The sequence below is a fragment of the Neophocaena asiaeorientalis genome, unplaced genomic scaffold, assembly GCF_003031525.2.
Source record: "Neophocaena asiaeorientalis asiaeorientalis breed wild unplaced genomic scaffold, Neophocaena_asiaeorientalis_V1.1 scaffold76, whole genome shotgun sequence".
In the NCBI taxonomy this organism is placed as follows: domain Eukaryota; kingdom Metazoa; phylum Chordata; class Mammalia; order Artiodactyla; family Phocoenidae; genus Neophocaena; species Neophocaena asiaeorientalis.
This window is the reverse complement of record NW_020173668.1, coordinates 315,416-340,262: the sequence shown is the minus strand read 5'-3', so window position 1 is coordinate 340,262 and position 24,847 is coordinate 315,416. Positions and strand designations below refer to the sequence as shown.

The 24,847-nt window shown below is 48.0% G+C and overlaps 1 protein-coding gene across 1 annotated transcript in view; it reads right to left on the bottom strand.

Annotated features, from left to right (window-relative positions):
- The window catches only part of ARHGEF11 (Rho guanine nucleotide exchange factor 11), a 105,762-nt gene that overhangs the window by 15,210 nt on the left and 65,705 nt on the right, over nucleotides 1-24,847 (bottom strand). Inside the window, exons 8-22 of the mRNA XM_024748341.1 lie at nucleotides 20,674-20,793; nucleotides 18,949-18,994; nucleotides 18,262-18,338; nucleotides 16,632-16,769; nucleotides 13,435-13,509; nucleotides 13,128-13,229; nucleotides 11,935-12,033; nucleotides 10,351-10,393; nucleotides 9,142-9,238; nucleotides 8,863-8,985; nucleotides 6,207-6,230; nucleotides 4,932-5,076; nucleotides 4,565-4,661; nucleotides 3,748-3,777; nucleotides 600-726 (exon numbers count right to left, since the gene is read on the bottom strand). Coding sequence (XP_024604109.1) covers nucleotides 600-726; nucleotides 3,748-3,777; nucleotides 4,565-4,661; nucleotides 4,932-5,076; nucleotides 6,207-6,230; nucleotides 8,863-8,985; nucleotides 9,142-9,238; nucleotides 10,351-10,393; nucleotides 11,935-12,033; nucleotides 13,128-13,229; nucleotides 13,435-13,509; nucleotides 16,632-16,769; nucleotides 18,262-18,338; nucleotides 18,949-18,994; nucleotides 20,674-20,793 — 1,343 coding nt within the window. The remainder of the gene's footprint in view (nucleotides 1-599; nucleotides 727-3,747; nucleotides 3,778-4,564; nucleotides 4,662-4,931; nucleotides 5,077-6,206; nucleotides 6,231-8,862; nucleotides 8,986-9,141; nucleotides 9,239-10,350; nucleotides 10,394-11,934; nucleotides 12,034-13,127; nucleotides 13,230-13,434; nucleotides 13,510-16,631; nucleotides 16,770-18,261; nucleotides 18,339-18,948; nucleotides 18,995-20,673; nucleotides 20,794-24,847) is intronic.

Sequence of the window (24,847 nt, the reverse complement as noted above, 5' to 3'; positions counted from 1 at the left end):
CGGCCAGAGGTGGAGAATGTGAGCAATGTCACAGCCTCCATTCCCCTTTTGCTTCTTGAAGGAAGAGCAGTTTGTTTTGAATCAATGACCTTTCTTTTTCTTCGCTGAGATGTACATCTGAGGCCCAAGTTACACCGTCTGCCTTTAAACCAGCCAGCAGAACCTCATCTCTAACTCTCTTCTTCACCGACGCCCCAGACTGTCTTTAGCCTGACTTCCTTATTGCCCAGGATTTCCCTTCGCCCCACTCTGTACTCTTCTCTAGCTTTGTCATTTAGGGTTTCCCGACTAGCTGCTTTATAACATAATCTAGCTCATTCTTGGGGTGGAGGCTACTGCGTGGCCAGGGGGTGAACCCAAAGGAAATTTTAAAGGCATATGGTTCTCGGACTGGAAGGTCAGGGGCCCTGCTCTCTCTCCCGCTGGCCTGATCACCAACACATAGGCGGGAAGGTTGGGGGAGAGGGAGAGAGCTCTACAGTGGGAGCCTTACAGTCTAGTGGGGGGTAAAGTAGCTGGCATTGATTGAACCTTAGCCCCGAACCCTGCCCACGCTCCCCTCTCTGGGCGGCCAGCAGGCCCCAGCCAGCCGCTGCTACCTGTCGCTCTCCAGCAGGTCCTCGGGAAAGCTTCCTGTGGAGAGTCGCTGCGTCCCGGGCTCTGGGGCGTCGCCCTGCTGGCTGTTCTCAAAGTGCTGAATGATGTTCCTCACGTTGCCTGGCTTGACTGGAAGCAGAAGAAAGATGATGAAAGATACTCTGCTCTCTGTTCAGGGATGACTTCTCGGGGCCCTCGCTCCCCTCTAGCCCAGAAGACAGCGATGAGCAAGCACGGATGAGAACAGCATGGGGCTGAGGGTCAGGAGACATGATAGGAGCCCTGGCTCTTCTACTGTGTGGCGTGGCGCGGGCAGTCCCTCCACCTTTCTGGGGGCTGCTCTTTCCTGGGATGCAAAATGAGAGGGTTTGAAAGTGCATTTGCTATGGATATTTCTTTTGGCTCTCACATTCTTTATCACAGTGGTGTTCATGCTTGAGAATCGTTGCTAGGTTATTCCCAAGAGCCATATATGTGTTAAAAAAAAAAAAAGATATCCAGGAAGACCAAAAACACGTCAACCTTGGTATAATTTGGCCAGGTTGCCAACTTTACCAAGCACTTCTCAAATTTATACTACTTTTAGAGTTCACTATTTCTGGTTTTCCTTGACTCTCCTTTCTGTTCTTTCTGCCCTCACCCCCAGCTCTTCCTCTCCATCATTAAAGAATCAGACCCTCCATTACCAGTGAGGAGGGTCTTAGGAGGAACAGAGGAGAGATGTCACTCTCCGGCATTCAAATTCCAGATGCTTTTCAAAGCTAAGACAAAAGAGAGCTGTTCTCGTTCAAAGTAGAGAAGGCGGGTAAGAGAGTAAAAAAGGCATAGGTGATGCCATGTGGAGACCCTGGAGAAGAGAGCTCAGGCCCAGGGGCTCAGTGGCTCCTATCTTCAAAGTTGATTAGCTCAGCTCCAGGTCCAGGAGGTCAGAACAGGAATTGGGCTCAAGATGCTGCTCTGCCCGGACCAATAGGAAGGATAATGGGATGGGGAAGGCAAGACAAACAGCCCCGGGCGCCAGGCCCTGGTCCTAACCACACTAACCAGAGATTCTGACATCGACATATACAAACTTATAAATCTCCCTCTGTATCTAAACTTGAGATTCGTAAGAAAATTTCCAAGCCAGAGGAAACAGAAAAACATTTAGCTGGTCTCTTCAAAGCTCACAATTTCATATCCTTTAGGCAGGTCATGTTTTTCTAAAACTGCAAAATAGGTGACTGTGTATATGTGTTAGGAGTAGGGACTGTTACCATCACTCCCATTTTGGAGATTTGAGTCAGATCTGCCTGTCCCAGACTGTGCATCTGGGCCTTGGGGCAACTGCAGCAGCCAGGGTCAGCTGTGCAGCCACAGCCCGGAGCATCCCAGGCTGGGTGATGACTTGGGAGCTGGGGAACGTCCTATAATAGAATGCCTCCGGGCAGAGCCCATTGTTCCCTCTCCCAAGGGCCACTTGGAAAAGGCCCAGTTCTTGGGATATAGTTACACCCTAGCTGTGACAAGGAACAGGTGTGGCCCTGAGATTTGGTATAACTGAATAACCCAGAGTAACAGGGGAAAAAGACATGTAGAAAGGAATGCGTTTTTTGAAAAGGGCAAAGTTTTCATCAGTAACCTTTGCTCTCCCTTCCTCCATTCTCTGAATAACAATGAAACTAAACAAAAGTGAATTATATGTCACTAACAATCAGATACATTCACTGATAAACAGGGGCAATAGCGGATGATCCTAAACAGCAAGGTTCTCAATGCTGAGGCTTTCTAGCTTTGGTGGGTGTTCGGTCTTTAGATACGCATACAGACTTGTCTTGATGTCCTGGGAACTTGAGAACATCAAATCAAACCATGAAATGACAATAGAAAGATATGACTCAAAGAGATGGTGAATACCCAGCATACTTATCCTCTCTTGGGATCAGCAGCCCTACCCTGGGTGTTCCTGTTGCCTCTCAGGCTGACACAAAGCAAGCAGCTTGGGCAGGGCTGCTCGTCTCAGGCCTGCTGCTTGCCTCATGCCTGCCTCGGGCAGGGTGGATGGGAGGAAGTATGTGTTAAAAACTAAGGGCCTGGGTTTCAAGGCCATTCTTTTTATTTTTTCCATTGTTTTATAGACTTTCCCCCCTCCTAATATTTCTTTACTTATATTGCTTAAAATAGCATAACAAGTCTAGGAATTTAACTTTAAAAATAATTTTGAAAATCATTATCTTTAATTGTCACTTTATATAAGGTGAATTCTAGCAACAGATTTCCTGATTGCCTCTCACTGCTATCTCTCCCCTGGATTTACTACAGAACCTAGAAAATATTAATCACTTTAATTGTATGCATATGGACCTCACTGATGGGAAATGAACCTGCCCAGTTCTAGGTTCTAAGCTCCTCTGGGTTAATGTCTGTTATATATGTATTTATTTTTGATACATAGACTCTAGAAGATATTAGGCCTCTAACATACATACGTTAGGGTCAGTCTCTCTCAGTGACGCTGTGCTGGCAAAGGTAAGAGTCAGGAGATGAAGGTGCTACAGTGAAGGACTTAAACAAAGGAGATGATAGAAATGAAAATACCCCAAGGCAAAACTGCTGAAGACCCATTAGGTACTAAAAACAACCCCATATAACACTCAAAACTGAGGATTTTATTATTATTTCAATTGAAAACAAAAATGTGAGGAACTTGTACAGGACATTGCAACATGCGAGGGTTTCCCTCATCTACATAGAGCCCCAGACTTTTGCAGCCGCATCCACGGAGAGCTGACAGAATGAGAGAAAGGCCGCAGGCCGTGCACCAGTCTTGGAGGGCCTAGAAGCTGGCCTCTGCCAGCACTGCCAGGAGGAGCTGCACGGTGCCGGGGGGCAGTGCCCCGGCCCCTCCCACCCTGCCTTAGGTAGGCAGAGTCCTGCGCCCAGCGTGAGGGCAGGAGCCCCTGGGCAGGCACCCCTGGGCAGGCGTTTGTGTCATGGGGAGCTTTAGCAGCATGGAGGAACATACAAGAGTAATGGAGTGAGGAAAGGGAGGGAGGAAAGAGAGCCAGGACAGGAGGCGATGAAGGAGAGGGGAAGAAGGGCAGACAGGACTTGGGAAATGGAAACTCAATGCTAATGCAAAGAAAAACCCAAAGAAAATGGTCCTTTTACCTTCCACAGGGGACAAGGGAATATGAAATGCTAAAAGAAAACAAACAAAAACAAAAGTAAACCATGAAAAGTCAAATTAATGTTTCAAGAGTCAAAATAAAAATTACATCAAGCTGGAAAATGAAAGGTAGTGGCAAAAATCAGGGCTGATCTAGTAGAGTCCCCTCCTCTCCCCTTCCCCCAAGGCAGCGGTTTCAGGAAAGGCAGGAGGCCCATGCCATGGCCCTTCCCAGATCCCCAAGACTAACACTGGGGCCTTACGATAATGACTGGGAGGGCCAGCAGCAATGTCCAGACAGATGACACACAATTGGGAAGAGATCGGTGACAGGATCCATGGAGGTCTGGATTACCGATGGCATGAGGGGAGCCTCTGGGTCCCAAACCTGCTCCCTTTCCACCTAGTTCTGCTTAATTGAAACCCTCCATCAAGGGCCCATAACTGCTCCCAACACACAGGCCCTCAGGAGGACAGACAAGTCCATGGATGAAGGTGAAGGAGGCACTGACTGTCAACAGGGCAATCTTGCCAAGGGGGAAATACTCCTCTGCATGGCTGTTCAGTATCTACAACTGTCTCTGAGTTCCTAGACCCAGGGACTGGCTTGGCCTCCTTGGCTCTGAAGCAGTTCCCTGTACCTCAGGGGCCGTCACTGGGTGTGGCAAGGGGAGAATGCAATAGCACCAAGAGGAAGCTGCGACCTCAGAGTTTGTTTGGGCCTTTGGCTGCCTGAAGCACAGGAAGGCCCTCTGCCAACATGCTGGCCTGTGAAGGGGCCGAGGTCCCTGTCCAAGGCTTTGCTCCCCAAATACTCACTGCTCTGGGAAGAGCTTTTGGGCTTCCCGATGTACTTGAGGATGGGGTTTCGCTTCTTGTCCTCCAAGGCATCCTTTTCTTTCTTGGAATTGCTGCTCTGCTGAGATAAGAGACACTAGGGTTTGGAGAAGGTCCCAGTACCCAGACTGGGCCACTGGTCACCGTGCTACTGCCTCTATGACTAGCCCTAAACAAGCAACAGGAAAGCAGACTCATGCTTGTATCTGATCTAGCACATCTGCTTCTGGTCTGGGACTGCAGGGAGGGAGAGGGCTGCTCTAGTTTGGGGATTCTCAATGACTCTCCCGGTCTGCCTCAGTGCAGGAACCGTGCCAAGAGATGATTCTTTCTAGGGGAGCTCTGTCACCTTCTTGGTCTTCGGGAAGAAGGGTAGCCACTTGTCCTTGTCAGGAGCGGACTGGGCCTTTTCAGCTGTGTTGGAAGGTCGTGCTTCTCGAAGACGGATGCCCGCATGGCTCATGTAGGTATTGAGGGCGAAGTCCATGGGGGCACTGTAAAAGAGGAATGGGGGCGGTGAATCGGCAAGCACCAGCAGGTGGAAGGGCTGGGACTGCTTTACACAAGCTCCTCACCACCACCCAGTGGGGTGGCGAAGGGCCAGGGCATTCAGCGGGAGGCCCAGAATATTCAGATGGGACAGCAGGCAGAAGCCGGAGAAAAGTCTTGGCTGGCATGACTCCCAGAAGAAATCGTATTCTTCTCCTACGCAGAACGCTCCCTAACGAGGGGACAGTGGTCAGCGGAAGGACGTGTCAGTTCCCCAAAATATAAGCAACTAATAAGCCATGGGCGACAGTTGAGGCCCACAGCTAATGTCCTCAAGCGTACACACAGGGGTGGGGTGGCAAAGGGATGCGGAGAAACGCCAACCGGCCCCTGCAAGTCCAGGTAAGCTGCCTTTGCCACCACCCACCCCAAGTACAAGGAGAAAAAGAGATGGAAATGATCTGTCAAGTAGCTTCCAACTGCCACAGATGAAACTGTCCAGAGCTCTGTGTTTAAAACTGTATTTGCCTCTCAATTCGGCAGACAGATTATCTACTTTGTGGATTCAATGAAGCAAATGTTTCGGCCCTGGCTTTCGTCTTCTCTGAAACAGACCTCTAACCCCATCTTCTCTCCCTTATTGAGTGCGTGTATGCTCAAGGAATGCACCCTTGTTTGAACACTGGCTACTGAGAAACAAAGGGACATGTATATAGGCTTCAAGGAAAAAAAAATGTGTCAGCAGAGGAAATGTGTTGTACCCTAGCTCCCCTCTGCAGGTGCTGCTAACACAGGCTGATTCTATCACTGCTCCTTCTTTCGGTGGTTTACGAGAAAGAAGTGGGGAGGCAGACACAGGGCTAATGTGGGTGGAGAAGAGGAGGCCAGGAAGGGGAGTGTTGGCAGCTTGGTGTCTTCACACTGAGGAGCAGACCCACGTCCCAGGCAGTGATCCCCGAGTACCAGGGCCTGGGCCTCGTGACCTCCTTGTGGTTACACAGACATCTGGAAACTAAACTTGGACAGACGGTGATCCTCTGGAGCTAGGGACTCGCCTATGATTGGCAGAGATGCAATGCCCAGTAGCTCAACCCCACTCCTTCCCACCTTGATTCAACCGCACAGACTCACTCACCTCCTGTCTTCCTCGTATTTGGACCTGGAACAAAAGAAAAGAACAGATGACTCAGACTGCAAAGGCAGAGGCTCGCCCGCCTGTGCAAGACTGGGAGGAGGGTAAGTTCTTTCCTAGAGGAAGGGAGCGGGTGAGGAAAGGGAGGAGGATGATAAAAGGTCAGACTCAGACTCCTGGTCTCAGCTTTGGAGCCAGCTTGGGGCTCAGGAGGTGAGGGCTCTCATTCCTCCGAGGGGCTCAATTAGCACAGACTGATGGTGATGATGGTGTCCTTAGCCAGCTAAAAGGAAGGGAAATGAGGCAAATACAGCTTCTCGCTTGGTATCTGTTTCAGCCTCTGAAGCTACCACAGAGGAAAAGGCTCCTCTTTGTGTCCACCTAGAACTAAATTAGAAGGGTTGGGCTGACACTGAGGCAAGAGGAAAGAAGATGAGGGCGCAGAGATAATACCTTGAGACCTGATTCAGAGGAACCTATTTAAAAGCGGTTAATGGTAACAGCAACTAATGCTGAGTGCTCACTACGGGCCAGGCACTATTCTAAACTATTTACACGTATAATATTTACACGTATAATTAATTACTCAAAACAATAGGTCTCATATCTCCATTTAATGAGGCTAGCGCTTCCTTCTTTTAAATAGAAGCCTTTATAAGCAGGGTGCCTGTGCTGTCCATTATAACCCCACAGAACTCTGTGGTGTCTATGACCTCAGAATAGGCTTGGTCAGGTTTTGCCACCATCCCTGGCATGGTCGGGGTGATTAGTGCCATCTGACTGCTAGGGAAACTAAGGCCCAGAAAGATTCAGGGTTTGGCTGAGGGCCAGAGGGTTGTTTTCAAAGAATATACCCTTCCTGTGGGACCTCATCTGGTCTCATCTCCAACCCGGATCTCTTGTCAAATGCCAGACTCATCTATGCAGTTGTCTACTCAAATCTCCAGTTTGATGTCTAAAGATCTCAGATTTTGTCATGTCCGAGACTGAGCTCCCGGTTTTCTACCACAGAACTGTCCCTCACACAACTGTCCCTAACTCGACTGATGGCACCTTCGTCCTTTTAGTTGTTTAGGTAAGAACTGTGGAGTCTTCCTTGGTTTTCCTTTCTCTCACATCCTATACATCAATTTTTAGGAAATCCTCCTGTTGGTTCTACTGTCAAAATATACTTGGAGCTGACCTCTCTTCACACCCTCCATCGCCAATTCTCTGGTCGGAGCCCTACTGCATGGGTTCCCGTAACTGATCTCCCTGTTTCGAACCCCTCCTTGTTCTCCCACCACCCTCCACCCACCCTCGAGTCTCTCACAGCTCCAGTGGCTCCTCATTCACTGAGAGAAGAAAACTAAAGACCTTAAAACAGTCCACAGGCTCTGCGAGGCTGCTCTTCCTGTTACCTCTCTGATTCAGCACTGAGCTTCTCAATTTTCTCTGGCCACACTGGTCTCCTACGGTTCCTCAAATACGTCAAGCACATTCCTACCTTGCCCTGTTCCCTCTGCCTGGGATGCTCTTCCCCTAAGATATTTCCAAGGATGACTCCCTCACTTTCTTCAGTTGCCCAAATGTAACTTTCTGGATGAGGCTCTATTTGAAATTGCAACCCACTAGCTCAGGTGCTCCTGACTCCCCTCAGCCTGCTCTATTCCCCCCAACCCCCAGCCTTATTTTCTAACATAGTATATAACTTACTTATTTATTATATACTGCTTTCTCTTCCCACAATAACATAAGCCCCACAAGCACTGCTGTTTGTTTATTAATGCATCCAGGAGCCTAGAACACTGCTTAGCGTCAGTGGGGACTCCACAGAAATTTGCTGGATTGAAATATCACTCTTAGTAGAGACTATTGAGATCATCTAGCCCAATCTCTGTCATTTTAGATGAGACCAAGGTAGATGACATAGCTTGATCAAGGTCACACAACTACTCGGGACTTCCCTGGCAGGCCAGTGGTTAGGACTCTGCGCTTCCACTGCAGGGGGTACAGGTTTGATCCCTGGTCAGGGAACTAAGATCCCACATGCCTCACAGCGCAGCCAAAAAAAAAAAAAAAAATCACACAACTATTGAGTGGAAAGAAGTACTGGGGTGAAAAATCTACCTCTAAGCCTGCAAGTGTCCCTACAAAGTCATCCCAGGCACCTGGGACACTTTTAGAAAATAAGACTGGAAAGATGCAACCACAGCAGCTGCGCCAGAAGTTCCTTAATAAGTTTAGTTAGGCTAGTCCTCTGATGTGATTAGTTAAAAATAGTCCAATTTCCCATGAACCACCTGCCTCCTGAAGGAACTTTATTCCCTGGAGAATCACAGCGTGGTTCTCACACTCAGCATCAGATATGACCTTAGAGCAAAAAGGAGAACCGTCAAGAAGAGGCTAGGGAGGGGAAGCAGAAAGCTCCCTGCATTCCTGGAGCCCGTGGTTTGTCATAATCACCAAATTACTGTCAGGAGCCCCAGGCTCTGCAACTCCCTTGAAATTCCTGCAGCCCCAGCCTGAGAAATGAAGCAAGAGGGCTGGACCCTCCCCATCTTTCAGGGAAAGACGGATCAGGCAAGCAGTGGAAGAGGGGGAGAGGTTGGGAAACAGACCCACAAAACACGTCAATCTGTGCAGCATGTTCGGGGGTAGAAGTGGATCGGAGACTCACAAAATGTCTCCTAGGGCAGCCAGCTGCTTCTCTGCCACCTGGCGCTCGCGGAGAGGGTCCCCATCCAGGTCCAGAAGGTCATTTTCACCATACAGGCTTCCCAGCCCCAGAGTGCGCTTTGTTCTGAGCCAGAGAGACACACAGAGAAACACATGTACATCATTGCTGGACAGAGAGTGAGGCACACGTACATACATCACAAGAGATGCACACACACCGCAGGGGAAAGAAAACGGGCGAGGAGGCAGGGGAGAGAGCAGGACGGGGGGCGCCGGGCACCTGTAGTCATGGATCTGCTCCTGGATCTCTGGCATGGCTGCCTCCTGAGCCTCACAGAGAACAGCGCGCACGTCCTCACCATTCCGCAGGCGCAGGTCTGCGGTGGGAGCCGAGGGGAGACAGATAGGGGAGGGATGTCAGGAGGAGGAGGTTATATCTGCTGAGCATCTTCAAGCCTCTTAGCTCCCTGGGGTACCGCGAGGGAAAGCTGGCTTTCTGCCCTCCTGTTAACCAAGGGAAGTGGAGGCCTGGACCTACCAGGTCATTCCTGAATTCAGGACCGGAATCCTGACATCCAGGTCCCAAGGCAAGGACAAAAACATTTTCAGGGTGTTCTACACTCCATTAAGTGGGGAAATATTAAAGTCCCTCTTTGGATGTGTCCAGACGCTGCTGCCCTCTGACATCATGTGCAAACCTCTGAGAGGCTCATTCTCCTTCCACTGACCCAGGGCCAGCTCGCAAGGCTGAAAAAGGCAAGGAAACCTAACTCCCCACCAGAAACTGGAAGGTGTCTCTCCTGTCCCTACATTCACCCTCTGCCTGTGCCCATAAGCTTTCCTATCATCTGGGCCCGTAAAGTGCCTCTTTTCCAAGGCAGCTTCAAACTATTACGTCTAGAAAGCTCCCATGATTAGCCTCTCAGATTAACATCCTCTTTCTACCACCTCCCTCAGCTCTTCTAGTCGTGGCTTGAGAGTGAGACGGGAGCAGAGCAACTGCCTCGTTCCCTGCCTCCTCACTCTGTGTGAGTTGAGGAACTCACGCAAACGAAACCAAAAGAACAAAAATACTCCAGAGATCCTGACTCTCAGGTGGGGTGGAGTGAGGCACTGGTTTCTGTATTTTTAAAGAAGAATTCCCCAAGGGATCCTGATGCTCGACAAGGCTTAGGAATCCAATTTCCTCTTTGTACAGATGAGCCGACTGAGGCCCAGAGAGGTCACATGGAAGGTTGGTAGGAACGACCCCGCTCTCCTAACCAAGCCTTGTCTCCCTGCGACAAGCTCCCAGGCAGGGTCCGTTCTGTCTGTGCTTGTCCATAAGCTACCGTGAGGAGTTCTGGAGGAACTGTCCCTATTTCCCCCTATCTGAGAACAGCTGCCCAAGGCAGGGACTATGTCCCCCCGACCCCTCGCCCCTTCCTGAGGGCCCAGCACAGCAAGGCGGACACCAAGAGGAGACTAACCGTCCTAGGTGCCAACTTACCAATTTCAGCCTGTAACATCTCTGGGACCTTCACTCTCAGAGGCTAAAAGACAGAAGGGTGGGGGCAGAAGTGGTGAGATCCACACACCCCAGGGGATGTGGGAGATACTGTGCAGAGGCAAGGAGGGCTCCAGAACACCAGCTTCTCTCCCCCTTTCCCTACACTACCCTACCCTCCACTCACCTCTCTCCAACTGAATTCTAGGCTCGGGATTTGAGAAGTGGAATCTGAGGTGGCAAGGCAAGTTGGGACTCTACTCCGAGGGTGGCACCTGTACTCTTCCCACTCTTATTTCAAGGACATCAAGAGGCATGGAATGGAGAGGTTCCCAAAAGTGGACTGGTACCAATTTAGTAGCATGGGAGAAATCTTGATGAGGCGATTTGATGGGCTTCCCCGCTCCTTCACTCCCAAGGGAAAACTGGCCTCATGTTACCAAGTCTTCCAGTGAGCACAGCGCCTGGCTTTTGCTTTACGGCTACCTGCCAGCTGGACATTGCGGTGGTTCCGTAACAGCCAACAGGGAACAACGAGCAGCTCTAACCTCCTTACTCAAGACCCACTGAAGGGGGCAAAAATAAAAATCTTGGGGAAAAGTCGTTTTTTCCCCAGTCTCATTAGTCCTAGTAGCTTACTGCCAGATGAATAAAGTCATTTTGGAATTAGTTTAGTTGATCAGATTAGAAAGTCTAAGATGGGAACTGCCCTCTGCAGGCCGAGGTGCTGCCGCCGGGGGGATCCCTGACACATCCCTGGGAGCTATGTCCAGATGCAGCGTGCTATCCACCCCAGACACTCTGGGGTCCCCTCCCTCTGAACCCTGCCTTGGGGCAGTAAGAGCACGTCAGGCAGAACTTCAGAAATCTGGGCTCGCCTCTTGGCTCACTGATTTCTATCATCTGATGTCTCTGGGCCTCTGTTTCTGCATCCCAGAGATGGGCAAGGCAAGGAGAGTTGAAGGGAACCAGGGCATTGATCCAGGGGAGAGTAATTAGGACTTGGTGCAAGTTCTTTTTCTCCAAACATTTCAGAGAGAGGCAATGTGCACTCTACCTTGCTACATGTGGGCAAAAGAGGTCCAGAGAGGAGATCAATCTTTAGAGTGGAGCTAGGAACAGAATCCAGGAATCCTCTTTAAGAACCTGTCTCCAGGGACTTCCCTGGCGGTCCAGTGGTAAAAAATCCGCCTCCCAATGCAGGGGACGTGGGTTCGACCCCTGGTCGGGGAACTAAGATCCCACATGCCGTGGGGCAACTAATCCCGCGTGCCACAACCACCGAGCTCGCACGCCTCAACTAGAGAGAGAAAACCCAGCCGCCACAACTAGAGAGAAGCCCACGCACAGCAACAAAGAGCCCGCACGCCGCAACAAAAGATCCCGCATGCCTCAGTGAAGATCCCATGTGCCGCGACTAAGACCAGATGCAGCCATAAAAATAAAATAAATATTAAAAAACCCCCCAAAACCAAAAAAACCTGTCTCCATTCGGCCTGAGTGTTTTGCTTAGTTTTTCCTCTGCCTCTGAATGGTCAAACAATATAATAAAATTGAAAATTGTAATCCAGTCTATGACCGCCTTACCGCATTTTTCTCCAGGAAAATATTCCAGATGTCTTTTCCCAAGCTTCGGGAATCCTTGGGGTTTGTTTGCTGATAAACTTCTGCACACAAGTAAAAAAGCTGGGAGAGAGAAAATGGATTAGAGCAGTGATTCTCAACCAGGAGTGCTTTTGCCCTCCAGGGGACAGCTAGTAATGTCTGGAGGCATTTTTGATTTATATCTGGAGAGGTGCTACTGGCATCTACTGGGTGGAGTCCAGCGATGCAGCTAAAGATCCTGCCATGCACACGACAGCACCCCACAACAAAGAATTCCAAAGGTCAGTGGTGCTGAGGTTGAGAAATCCTGGCTTAGCACGTTTCAGAAACCTGTGGTAAGTCATCCCCACCCCTTGGCGCACGCACACACATTCCCCCAACGCAATCTCTCCTCAACCCTGTATCCTCTCCACACTTGACATTTTGTCTTGTACTTGTTTATCTGTTGTTTTAAAGGGTTCAGGTGTTATTTCTCTTTGTGTTGTGCCTCGTCTTCATTCAGGAATGCTTCTGAGATACCAGCGCTTGGGATGTACACGCAGGTGTTCACTGAACACCTGTTGAGCAAACGGATGCTGACTCTGGCTTCTAACAGTGGTAGCCCCGGAAAGGAAGAGCCGCAGTGCATGCCACGGGCAACAAGTTTATTCTGGAGAACGTGACAGCAGCCTCTCTCCTTCATCCCCCTTCCTAAGCAGCTGAGCAGAACGACAGAAACTGGTAAAGCTGCTGGCTCTGGGCACTGTCGCAGAGCACCCCGACCTCCATCCCACCACGATCTTCCTTGTCATCACCTTCCGACTGAAGACCTTTTACCACCTTCCCCCTCTGCCAAGCTTTCTTGCAGTAACACTGTATACTTGCAAAGGGCTGCTCTCTCAACTCCCCACTGTCAGTCTGTACCCACCTTCATTCCAAAAACCTAGAAAGACCATCTCCTCCAAGCAGACCCAGAACGACAGCTTTCTTGGCCCAGCTCTCCTGTTCCTCCCTGTGCTATCGATGCAGTTAGCAGTGAAGAATCCCTTCCACCTAGGTTGCACCTTCTTTTCTATTTTGTCTCTGTCCTCGAGATGCCTGACCATGCCCATGGATCTGACTTATGACATCTACAGAGCAGGGACAGAGGCCAAGCACAAGCAGGTACTCAATCGAGACAGATACTTGCGACTTACCAGTGGACTGGGGTCCGCCTGAGAGAAGATGTACCGTAGAAAAACCCCCAGGTGAGCCGGCCGTGACTTAAGTTTCTCAAAGTCCTGGAATATGATGTCGCTCTGGAAGGCAGAAGGACAGGCAGGGCTGGGGGGCAGAGAAGCACCGCCTGCCCCAGCTCAGCCCCCATGCTCCCTGCCTGCCAGGGCTGATAAGCGCGGCCCCTCCCGTACGCCCCCTCACAGCTGGTGCCAGTCCAAGCGCTTCTAGTCCAGAACAGCAGGTACGACAGAGAATGAGGAAAGGAAAAAATCAAGAAACTGTTACCTCGTTGTTGAAATAACCCGGGTCATAATCTTCCTCTGGGCCAATAATTAAAGGCTTTGGGCTTTGATCTACACCCTGGGGGAGAGAGTCGAGTTGTAGAGATGAGAGGTCAGAGGAAAGGGATCCAGCCCCCTCAGTGGAGTTTGGTTAGTGACAGCATGGCACTGAAGGGGAAGGCCACGCGGGGCTGGTAAACACCGGCATCTCACTACCACCCCCCAAATCTCAGAGAACAGAAAGAATGATTTCCACTTGCAAGAAGGCAACTGCTTCTGGGTGGGGCAGGGCAGACTCAGAGCAGCCTGGTCACATGACGTATGAAGATGGGAAGTGAGAGAAAGTGCTCTCTTCCTGTTTGTGAAAGATCTGAGGAGGGAGTGTCAGCCCACAAAATAAGAACCTAGAGCTTCTGCTGGACTGGTGGGCGGGGGCTCTGTTGTTCTCAACAGACCACCCCCCACCCCAAAAACACGCCCTCCAAACCTAGTGTCTTCCACAGCGCTCCTCTACAGTTTCGGTGTGCCCTCTACCCCTGCTGGAGGAGAGCTTTGTGGTCCATCTCTGCCTCCTTGAGCAAAAGGGAATGGAGCTTTGCCTTCTCCAACACCGTCTCCATCACCTTCCCTGCCTGCTCAAGAATCTATGGTAGATTCCCCATTTCCAGTCTAAAATCCAAGTTTCTCAGCTTGGCTTTCTCTCTTTCCCCCTTATGCCATCGATTAGGTCTGATGAGAGAGTTCATACTGTATAAACGTTTTAGACGCTTCATTGGACAAGCCTTTCTCCTAAAGGTTCCTTGAGCTTTCAAAGATTTCCTACCAACTATATTTTTCACTCAATTCACTCTACCTCATTTTCAGTGATTCCTCAACAAGGACTATGCTCTGGAACCCATCTGGAGGAGGCACTTCTCATGCCTACTTTTTCTCAGGCCCCAGACACCCTCCTATTCCACCTTCTCAAGGGGCCTTTCCTGACGGTTCCTCCCTGACACACCTCACTCATTTTTGTTCTCCTGGGTATTTACAGACTCTATGCTCAGAATGACTGAGTACAGAACTCGAGAGACCCAGGATGCATCTCAGAGATCAGAGTCTAGCACTCACTTATAATGGCATGCTGGAAGTTGCAGAGTCAGGCCTGATGTGCTGGACCTGAATTCCTCAGACACATCCTGAGTATCCTCCTCTCCCCTAACACCTTAGTCTCTGAATCCCTTGGGATCCAGGATGCCCAGGGGGTGTGGGATGATCACTTCTGTCTCTGCTTGGCTCTCTAGTGAAACCTGAAAGCACTAGGTTGTTGCTTGTTTGGGCGGGAGGATTTATTTTTTTAAAGTCTTTACAAACATACAGTTTTTCTGATTGCAAAAGCAGAATATGTTTATCATAAGAAAATCAAACATTGCAGAATTACGTAACAAAGTTTGAATTCCCTATGATTCCATCCCCCAGCTGCTGCAAGTTTCATGGATAGCACAGGTTTCCACCTTTGCTCTTACTAACATAGATTATTATTAAGAAACTGGAACTATACTATATTTGCTCTTATCACTCAAAAATAACAATTTAAATAGTTTTCGGAAGTTGAAACAAATTCAGAGGAGGAAAAGGACTCCAAGACCAATTACTCTACACCTGCTTCTATTAGCCACCTAAATGAAAACCTCCCTTAAGAACACCATGTGGGGGCTTCCCTGGTGGCACAGTGGTTGAGAGTCCGCCTGCCGATGCAGGGGACACGGGTTCGTGCCCCAGTCCGGGAAGATCCCACATGCTGCGGAGCGGCTGGGCCCGTGAGCCATGGCCGCTGAGCCTGCGCGTCCGGAGCCTGTGCTCCGCAACGGGAGAGGCCACGACAGTGAGAGGCCTGCGTACCGCAAAAAAACCCCAAAAGAACAAAAAGAACACCATGTGCACCTGACCCTGCCTGGAAAGCCTGACCTTGGCCCTATAGTACTACTAAGGGGGAGTGGTGGTGGTGGTGGTGGTAGTGGAGGAGTGGGAGGGGTGATCAAAGAGCGTCTAGGACAGGAGGCAGCCCTGCACTGGGGCTCAGGAAAACTAAGTTCTAGTCTGATGCTGCCATTAGCAAGCTGAGTCCTTGAATGGTCCCTTAGCCTTTCTCTGCCTCAGTTTTCTCACTGAATGAAGATTCTAATGCCTATCTCCTTTTCTGGTGGTAAGAATTAAATGAGATTTGTTCCTAAAAGATCTAGCACAGCAGCTGGTGCACTAGGCATTTTAATACATGTGAGATCCACTTCCCTGCCTTTCCCCCTCCAAGATCTGAAAGTAACTAAACTCTATCCTATGGGGAGAACTAGCGCATCAAACGGTGTTTGATGTTGGTTTTAATATAATGGCAAATTTCCTTTAAAAATAAATTTAAAGTTTTAAAAAGTGAGTTAGCTTAAAGAAAAATATTAAGTAACATTATATAGTTGGTATGAGGATATGGAAAAAAAATTATGGTGGTAGCAGATGAATTTTAAGAAACACTGCTTTACAAAACTCGGAGCTTTCTTGCCACTGTCTCTAACAAGGAATGACCTAACCTCTGCCTGAACAATGACAGGCAATTCCCGGGCTCTCAAGTCAGCCCATTCCATTGTCTGATAGCTCAGGTTCTTTGCAAGCTTTTTGCATGGAGCCAAAAACTGTCTTCCTGAAATCTCCCCTGGACCTAGTTCTACCCTTGAAAGCAGTGGCTTTCAAATCAGGCTTTGCAGAACCTTAGGGCTCCGGAGAAGTGCCCCTGAGGTGGGGGCCGAGGTGGGGAGATTGATTAGGAAAAGTCCCAGATAGCTGAGCATTTATTTGTTTTCTGTATTAGGGTACCAAATAATAAGATTTTGCTCAAGAAAAGGATTTTGCTAAAGAAAGAGAAGATTGAAAATTAGTGTTCTGGAGAAACACTGAACCAACCTATTTCCCATTCTATACAGACATTAAAAGAAAGACCAGCGATCTGCTCCTTGGACATCACTTCCCTACAGATGCATTCACGGACTCTTCACCCAGAAACTGAGATAGTCTTACTTCCATGTATGCATTTAAACCATGTTCTCCCTTTACTATTTGTCCTCTAGTGTCTATCTCAAAACAGGGTTTAGTCTGATCGTTCAAGGCCACGTATGGGTAACCCAGTTCTGAAAACAGGGAAAGCAAAAGCGCACGGTGGCTCTGATCACTCACCTGGTCACCGCTGGGGGGAACCAATGCATCCGAGCCCTGCCGCCTGTGGTGCTGGGCCACCCGGGCCATGATCACAGGGGAGGTTCGAGGACTGTCCGGCCCAGGGTCTGACAGTACTGAGTTCCGATTCACCAATGACTAGAGGAACAGAGAATTCTGTGAGAAGAAAACTCGTCCAGGGACTTCCCTGGTGGCTCAGTGGTTAGGAATCCGCCTGCCAATGCAGGGGACACGGGTTTGAGCCCTGGTCCGGGAAGATCCCACATGCCTGAGCAACTAAGCCCGTGTGCCACAACTACTGAGCCTGCGCTCTAGAGCCCGCGAGCCGCAACTACTGAGCCCACGTGTCTAGAGTCTGTGCTCTGCAACAAAAATAAGCCACCACAGTGAGAAGCCCACGCACTGCAAAGAAGAGTAGCCCCCGCTCGCTGCAACTACAGAAAGCCTGAATGCAGCAACGAAGGCCCAAACGCAGCCGAAAATTAAAAAAAAACACAGAAAACCTCATCCAGAAGACCCTCAGGGCTCTGCTCGTTGGCTAATAAAAGTCCAGGACTTACTCTGTGCCTGACATTACACTAGCCCTTGGTTATGTATCACCTCATTTAATGCTCACAATAGCCCTTTGAGGTAGAAACTATTATTCCTCCCACTTCTCACACAAGGAAACTTAAGACTTGGAGAGGTTCTGGGACTTGCTGTAGGTCGAATAGTTAGTAATGTGGTATTCCCTGGATGCAACCTGGGCAGTCTCAACCCACTGCCCACTAGGCTGCATTGCTTCCAGATGTGGAGCCCGCAGGGGAATGTCAACTGTGGATTATTTAGGACCCTCCTCCCCCTTCTTGGTGTCTTTCTGACATACTGATCCTTCCACGTACATTCATCATCTTCCCACGAATAGACAGGAGCAGTAAAGAAATAAAATTCCAACTATTATTTAAAATTAGGTTTTAAACATGTTTTCAATTACTTATTCACATATTTAATTAAGCTGGCTAAGTAAATATTTTGCTCGCACCATTATTACTTCTTCCATTCACTCTTATTTTTGTATTGCAAGTTTATATTTGCAATTAATATATGCAGACTGAGAACACCCAGAAGACAACCTTTGAAGCCAAAGCCTGAAGTTCTTCTGACCACTCCAGAAAAGATAAGTTGTTCAAGTACAGAAAGATCTGTGACAAAGAAAGAGAGGCTGCCACCTCCGATTAGGCCAGGTTCATTGTATTACTCCAAGATGGTGTTATTCGCAGCCAGTTGGCAATGTGTTTTTGGTCCAGTCATTGTTTTAGGGAATTTTCGTCTCTGCTCCCTTACACTCAAAAAAGGCTTGCTACAGTTAAAGATATGGCCTCTTTCTCCACCCGACTCTGTACTACAGAGTTGACGATGATAAAACAGAAGCTAGATTCGTTGATCTTGAGTGCAGGATGCATCTGAACCCCCTTTTTTTGGATCCCAGAGCAGAATGACTAAAACCCTTGGAACTGGAACTATACCAGAGGGCCACAGATGACAGGCCAGAGGCCTTGGTGTAAGCAGTGAGCATAGAACTTTTAGGTGTTCAGAGAAGGAAAACTGAATGTATGGTTTTAAAAGGGGCTCCCCCCGCTTTGGCACTCACCTCGCCGAGGGAAGGAAAGCGCTCTGTGCCAGAGTCCAGGCCACTGTCCCCCTCCTGGGAATCCAGAGAGAGTCGGCCTGAGAAGAAAAGAGTTTACACAGTGAGGAAGGAGCTGTGGCCTGGGGGAAAGAAGGGCCTTTATTCTGGGAACCTGTGCCCAGGGCAGGAGGGCGAAGCTGTCACCTGCCTTTCTTTCCCAGTTTCCCTTCAGCTCTCTTACACGACTCCCCGAGAACCTCTACACCTAGCTTTTACCTACCTGTACACCTGAGCCCAGGCAGTGTCACCTCCTAAAATAATCCTCCACAGCTCTACCTTGCAACGAGTGCTAGCCCTCAGCTCATCCCAACCCTCTTCTGGTTCCCATCCATCTCCTCTTACGACAGCATCTCTTGAGCTCCTAGCTGCTAGGTGCTGGGAGGCATGCTGTTGTCTGGACCACCATCATTCTAGTATTTCCCTGGCACTTATCTATCCAGGGCTACTGGTTATACACTCATTTCTACTGAATAAGTTGTATCCAAGTTCCCTGTCACTGGTACTGCTTTCTCTCATTATTCTATTTCTCAGAGGCAGGGACTATACTTTTTCCCCCTGAATCTGCCCCAAAGGGACGGGACAACAGAATAGATAAGAAATGTAGACTAGAGATGTGCCAGAGAAAAAAGGCGTGCTGACGGGACTCACCTTCTGATGATCTCTGGCCGGTGTCACCATATAGCGGAAGTATGTCCTAAAAAAGAAAGGTCCGGAGGGTGGACATATGCTGTGAACCTCTCTCCCTACTGTTTTCCTCCTTCCCTCGGTCTCAGCAGATAACATCTGCTTACAATTAGTGGCCTCTTCTGCTTCATTGCCTGAAAAATGCCCCTTTGGAAGAGCTATTGCTTCATTTGTACAGTTTGAGGAGAATGGTGACCCCTAATGGTGAAAAGGGAGCTTTACTATTAGTAAAATTCTAAAAACTTACTTGATTTCTCACCCTGGACCTCAAAGTGTCTATTGCCTTAGTTGGGCTGGACACAGAAAGAACTTCCAAACTATGAAGGAGTATGAAAAGCTCTAGCAGATGGAAAGCTCTGCCTCTAAAGATCTTTGAAGACTGACAGGCGCTGGACTGGGGCTGACCAGCCATTTGTGGAGGGAATTATGTTGCCAGTGCTTTACTGTTTATGATGCACTCTTGTCTATACCTCATTGAGTTTTTCAACAACTCTGAGGCAGGTATAGTACTCCCATGTTATAAATGAGGAAACAGAAGCCCAGAGATTTTAAGTAACTTGCCCAAGGTACACAGCAGGTAAACTATAAAGCCAGGGTTGGCGCTCAGACCCCTAGATTCCAAGCTGAATGTTTCAGACTCAACCACTTACAGAGCACACGAGCGCAGAGGGAGGGGCAGCAACAAACATGCACTGGCCCCGTGCTGAGGGCATCCTTTAATTCTGACAGTACCACTACTAGGCAGACCCTGCCGTAGCTCCATTTCATAAATGAGGACACCAAGGCTCCCAGGGATTAAGTCACTTGCCCAAGAGTCTTAAAGCTGGTGAGCACTATAGCTGGGAGGTGAATCCAGATGGTCTAAGTCCTAAACCTGAGCTCCTATCAACCGTGTGATACTGAAAGCCCTTCAGAAAATAAAAGTTTAAATTTGATTAGCCTGTGTTTCCCAGACTTCTTTGATCTGGATGTTCTGAAAAAGAAAGTAGATAATCCTCAAATAATTTCTATTGGCTTTGGCAAATATTATTCTTGGAGATCTTAAAGTTTTTGGAGAGTTACTTATTTACCCAAAGAATTAAGACCTGATGGAGAGAAGTAAGACACTAATTAATACTTATTAATTAATAAGTCCCTGACTAGAACAGATAAGGAAGTGCCTCCTCTCTGGGATTTCCCACAAAGTGTGGTTAGTACTGCTACAGATCCCTCTCAACTGACTGGAGATCCTTTACTTAGGCTGACTTTTAAAAGTGCTCGTACTTCTTTGAGAAGACCCATTACTGGAGGGAGAGGTGATGGGAAAAGCTACCAGATGAATACTGAGTAAAATTAGTGTCGGAATATACATCAGCTATGAGGAAACTACCCAGAAGGGGATGGATAATTAGGAGATTAAAGCCGACAGTCTGATTTACTTCATATTTATTTCTTTCTATTGCAACTGTAAGCTGCTGGAGGGCAAGAAACAGGCTATTTCTTTTTATGGGATCCCAAGTGTCAGGACAGTGCTCAGTCTCTGTGCTGCTATATAAAGAACTGCTGACCTCTGTTTCTTTGTAAAACACTCACTAGCTCAGCCCTGCGGTCCTGTATGACTCGGGAAGCCTCTGTCCTAGATTTCTCCCTCATTCTCCCCTCCGTCCACCTGCACGTGCCCTTCCTAGAGCTACGCCTATCATCACTCACCACTAAGCCACCAGTCTCCTGCTGGATCTTCAGCTGTAACTGAGTGACTCGCCGCCGGGCGCCTTCGATCTGCTCTTCCAGCAGGCTGCCGGGGTTCCGGCTATACACCTCACAGAGAGGCTGGGGGGCGGGGGGGGGGGCAAGGAGGACAAGGAGGAAGGGAAAAGGCAGAGGAGTGGTTAGTAGAGAATGGACGACTCACCAGTGGGGAGAGTAGGCAGTTATCCCAAAACAAAGAGGAGAGAAAGGAGATCTCTGCCTCCTAGGAGATACATGTTATTTCACCATCACTCAGGAGCAGAAAGAGGTATAAATGGTGAGAAAAAGAACACGAGGCAACTAGAGAAAGAAGACATGACACAAAGGCCCGTCCTAATCTGACCTGTTCTTAAGGCCTACTTGCTAAACGAGGTCTTCCTTGACTGCTGCCGAAGGGTTAGATATTTAAGTGACTGGCCAGGCTAGCACACACAAAAAAGTGCTAAGGAGGAAACATACACACAGTGAGAACCACAGGAGATGAGAGGAAGAAGCACCCCCGTCCCCCAGCCCTGTAGCTGGGAACCACTCTGAGACTTATCTAGCATCCTCCCAGCATACAGCAGAGCACAGCATGTGTGTTTAGGGCTTGGGCTTTGCAGTCAGGGAGGCCTGGCTCTGAATTCTGGCTTACTAGCTGTGTAGACTTGGGCAAGCTTTACTACGTCCTCATGGATCAAATGGAGATGACGGTACCTGCCTTTGGGGGTGGCTGTACGTTCTGAATGAGATTACGTATGGAAAGTGCTGAGCAGAATGTCTGGTGCATAATTACTTGACTGAATACATGGCAGCTATTATGTTTTACTACCAAATGAAATGCTCAGTGAAGTTGGCGGGTTAAATAGTTAAATAAAGACGGCGGGTGCACATTTTCTCCAAGATCGTCTGGGGCCATACTTGCCGTCTCATCTTCTCCACGCCTCTCAAGCCCCCAACCCTCCTCTTAGTCTCTGCAGATAGTATCGGCTGGTAAGAACTTTCCCAACTTTACTCCATTTCAAGGCATCTGCAGCCACCCTTTCCCTCTGCCTCAGAATAGAAACTGTCTGAATCTTCCACAAGGTTAGTGCCTCCAGCTGCCTCGGGCTCCTCTTGGGCATCGTTCACGTATCTCCAAAGTCTCCTCTTTCCAATGGCTCCTTCCCCTCACCCTACAAAAATGCTCGTTTCCTGTCTTAAAACAAAAACAAGCCACTACAACAAAACCTTTTCCATCAAGTCTGATTATTCTTCAAGCCACCGCCTCAGTCTTTTCTCTTTCCTTTCACAGCCACATGTTTCCAAACAGGAGTCTCTATGCAGAGCCCAGACTCCTTAGCCTTCCAGCCACTCTTCAGCATACACAGTCGAGTTCCGCTCATCACCTCGCTCTTCCAAAGGCGAAATGACCCACTGGCTGAATCCAATGGTCTCTTCTTAGTCCTCATCTCTCCAGACCTCTTTAAACACCCACCTCCTCCAAATGCTACCCTCTTTTGACTTCTTAACTCAACACTGTCTTGGGTCACCTCACACCCCTCTCCCCAACCACAGCTTTATCCCCTCCTCCTCTCTTCAATCTAGGTGAGCCTTCAGCCCCGCAACAAACATTTACAGGGAGCTGATACACACCAGGCCCTGTGCCAGCTGTGCAGGAGGAATATGCAAATGTAGGCATGGCCCTGGCCTTTAAGGAACTTAGCCCAATAGAGGAGGACAAATAAATAATTAAAATACAAATACAACAGCAACTGGTGTGATGTTAGAGGTTGGTGCGGTGTGCTACAGGAGCACGGATGTTCCGAAATTCTGCCCTCAGCTCTCTCCTCTTTTCTGCAGTGGTGCCCTAGGTGATACCGTCTAGTCCCCAGTTTCAACTACCACCTGTATGCTGAGGCCACCCGAATCTCTATTTCAACCCAATCTTTTCTTCTGAGGTTCATCCTTGTTATCTCCATGTGCCTGGTGGATGATCTTTTTATCTGAACCTCCCATGGGCGCTTAAACTCAGTACATCCAAAGATTACCTTCACTCCTTTCCCCTACACCCTGCTCCTCTCTTCCACCTCACTCCATCAATGGTATCACCATCTATGTAGGCACACAAACTTGGGGCTCTCTTTGCTTTCTTCTTCTTTACCTCCCCCTTCCAGTTGATAAGTTCTCCTGACCTGACCCCTGAGATAGCTCCCATTGCCAACCCTCTTTCTGTTCTTTTTCCTTTTGGCCACGCCGAGTGGCATGAGGGATCTTAGTTCCTCGACCAGGGATTGAACCCATGCCCCCTGCAGTGGAGGCGCAGAGTTCTAACCCCTGGACCGCCAGGGAATGGAGGGAATTCAATGTGTCTCACATTGCCATCCCTCCTTCTGTTCTTACTCCTGCTGTTCTTGTTAAATCGGTCATCATTTTTTTTTTTAATTTCTCATTAACTTTAGTTTTTTATTTTTTTTCATCATTTCTTATCTACTGAAACAGCCTCCGAGATAGTTTCCTTATGTGTCAATCCACTTAACACACTTTTCTAAAGAAAACTGATTTGAAGATATGATCACTTCCCTACTCAAATCCTTTGATCAATTCCCACTGCTTTCAGAATAAACTTCAAGCTCATCATGGTACTGAGGGCCCAAAGCACATTCCAGAGTGAAAAAGACTGAACCCAACTGGAATGTCATCTCATGAAGCCTCCTCTGATCACTGCATAATTAATTAATCCTTCTTTGGGGCTTTAATGGCATTTAAAAAATATTTAAAAAATTATTATCGACATATAATTCACATAACCTAAACTTCACCATTTTAAAGTATACAATTTAGGGGACTTCCCTGGTGGTCCAGTGGTAAAGAATCCGCCTTCCAAGGCAGGGGACTCGGGTTTGATCCCTGGTCGGGGAACTAAGATCCCACATGCCACGGGGCGACTAAGCCCGCACACCAAAACCAAGAGCCGACGCACGGCAACGAAAAAGATCCCGCAGGCCGCAACTAAGACCCAACGTAGCCAAAAAAATAAAGAAAATAAATAAATATTTTTAAAAAAAGTATACAATTCAGTGGTTTTTAGTATATTCACAGAGTTGTACAAACATCCCCACTATCTAATTCCAGAACATTTCTATCAACCCAACAAGAAAGGAGTCACTCCCAATTTCCCCTTCCTCCACCTCCTGGCAACCACTAATTTACTTTCTGTTTTTATGGATTTTACCTATTCTGGACTTCCACACAGATGGAATCATACAATATGTGGCCTTTTGTGCCTGGCTTCTTTCACTTAGTCTGTTTTCAGGGTTCTTCCATGTTAAAGCATGTATCAGTACTTCATTCCTTTTTATGGCTGAATAATATCCCACTTTATGGATACAACACATTTTGTTTATCTACTCATCAGTTAATGGGAATTTGGGTTGTTTCCACTTCTTGGCCATTATGCAATTAAGCAATGCTATTATGAATGTTTATGTACACGTTTTATGCTTTGAACTCTCTTGGGTATATACTTTGGTGTGGGATTGACAGATTGTACATTTAATATTTTGAAGAATTGCCAAACTGGCTGCACTACGGTGGGAGTAGATTAGGATAGCGGATATGTAGACAAAATATAAACAAACATTTCTCCAACTTCTCCACATGCTCACCAATAACTGCTATTTTGGCTCTAGCCATCCTAGTGCATGTGCAGTGGTATCTCGTAGTTCTGGTTAGCCTCTCCCAATGACTAATGATATTAAGCATCTTTTCATGTGCTTATTGGCCATTTGTATGTCTTCTTTATTGGACTGTGTATTCAAATTGTCTGCTAACTTTTAAATTGGGTTGAGTTTTAAGCATCTATTACATATTCTGGCACTAGACCCTTATCAGATATATGTGCTGCAAATATTTTCTCCTATTCTGTGGTTGTCTTTTTACTTTCTTGACAGTGTCCTTTGATGGATAAAAGTTTTTAATTTTGATGAAGTCTAATTTATCTTTTTTGGGGGGTTGTTTATGCTTTTGGTGTCACAGCCTAGAAACCATTGCCTCATCTAAGGTCATAAAGATTTATACCTATGTTTTCTTCTAAGAGTTTTATAGTTTTTAAAAATAGTTTTAGCTCTTACATTTAAGTCTTTGATCCTTTTTTTTTTTTTTTTTTTTTTTTTTT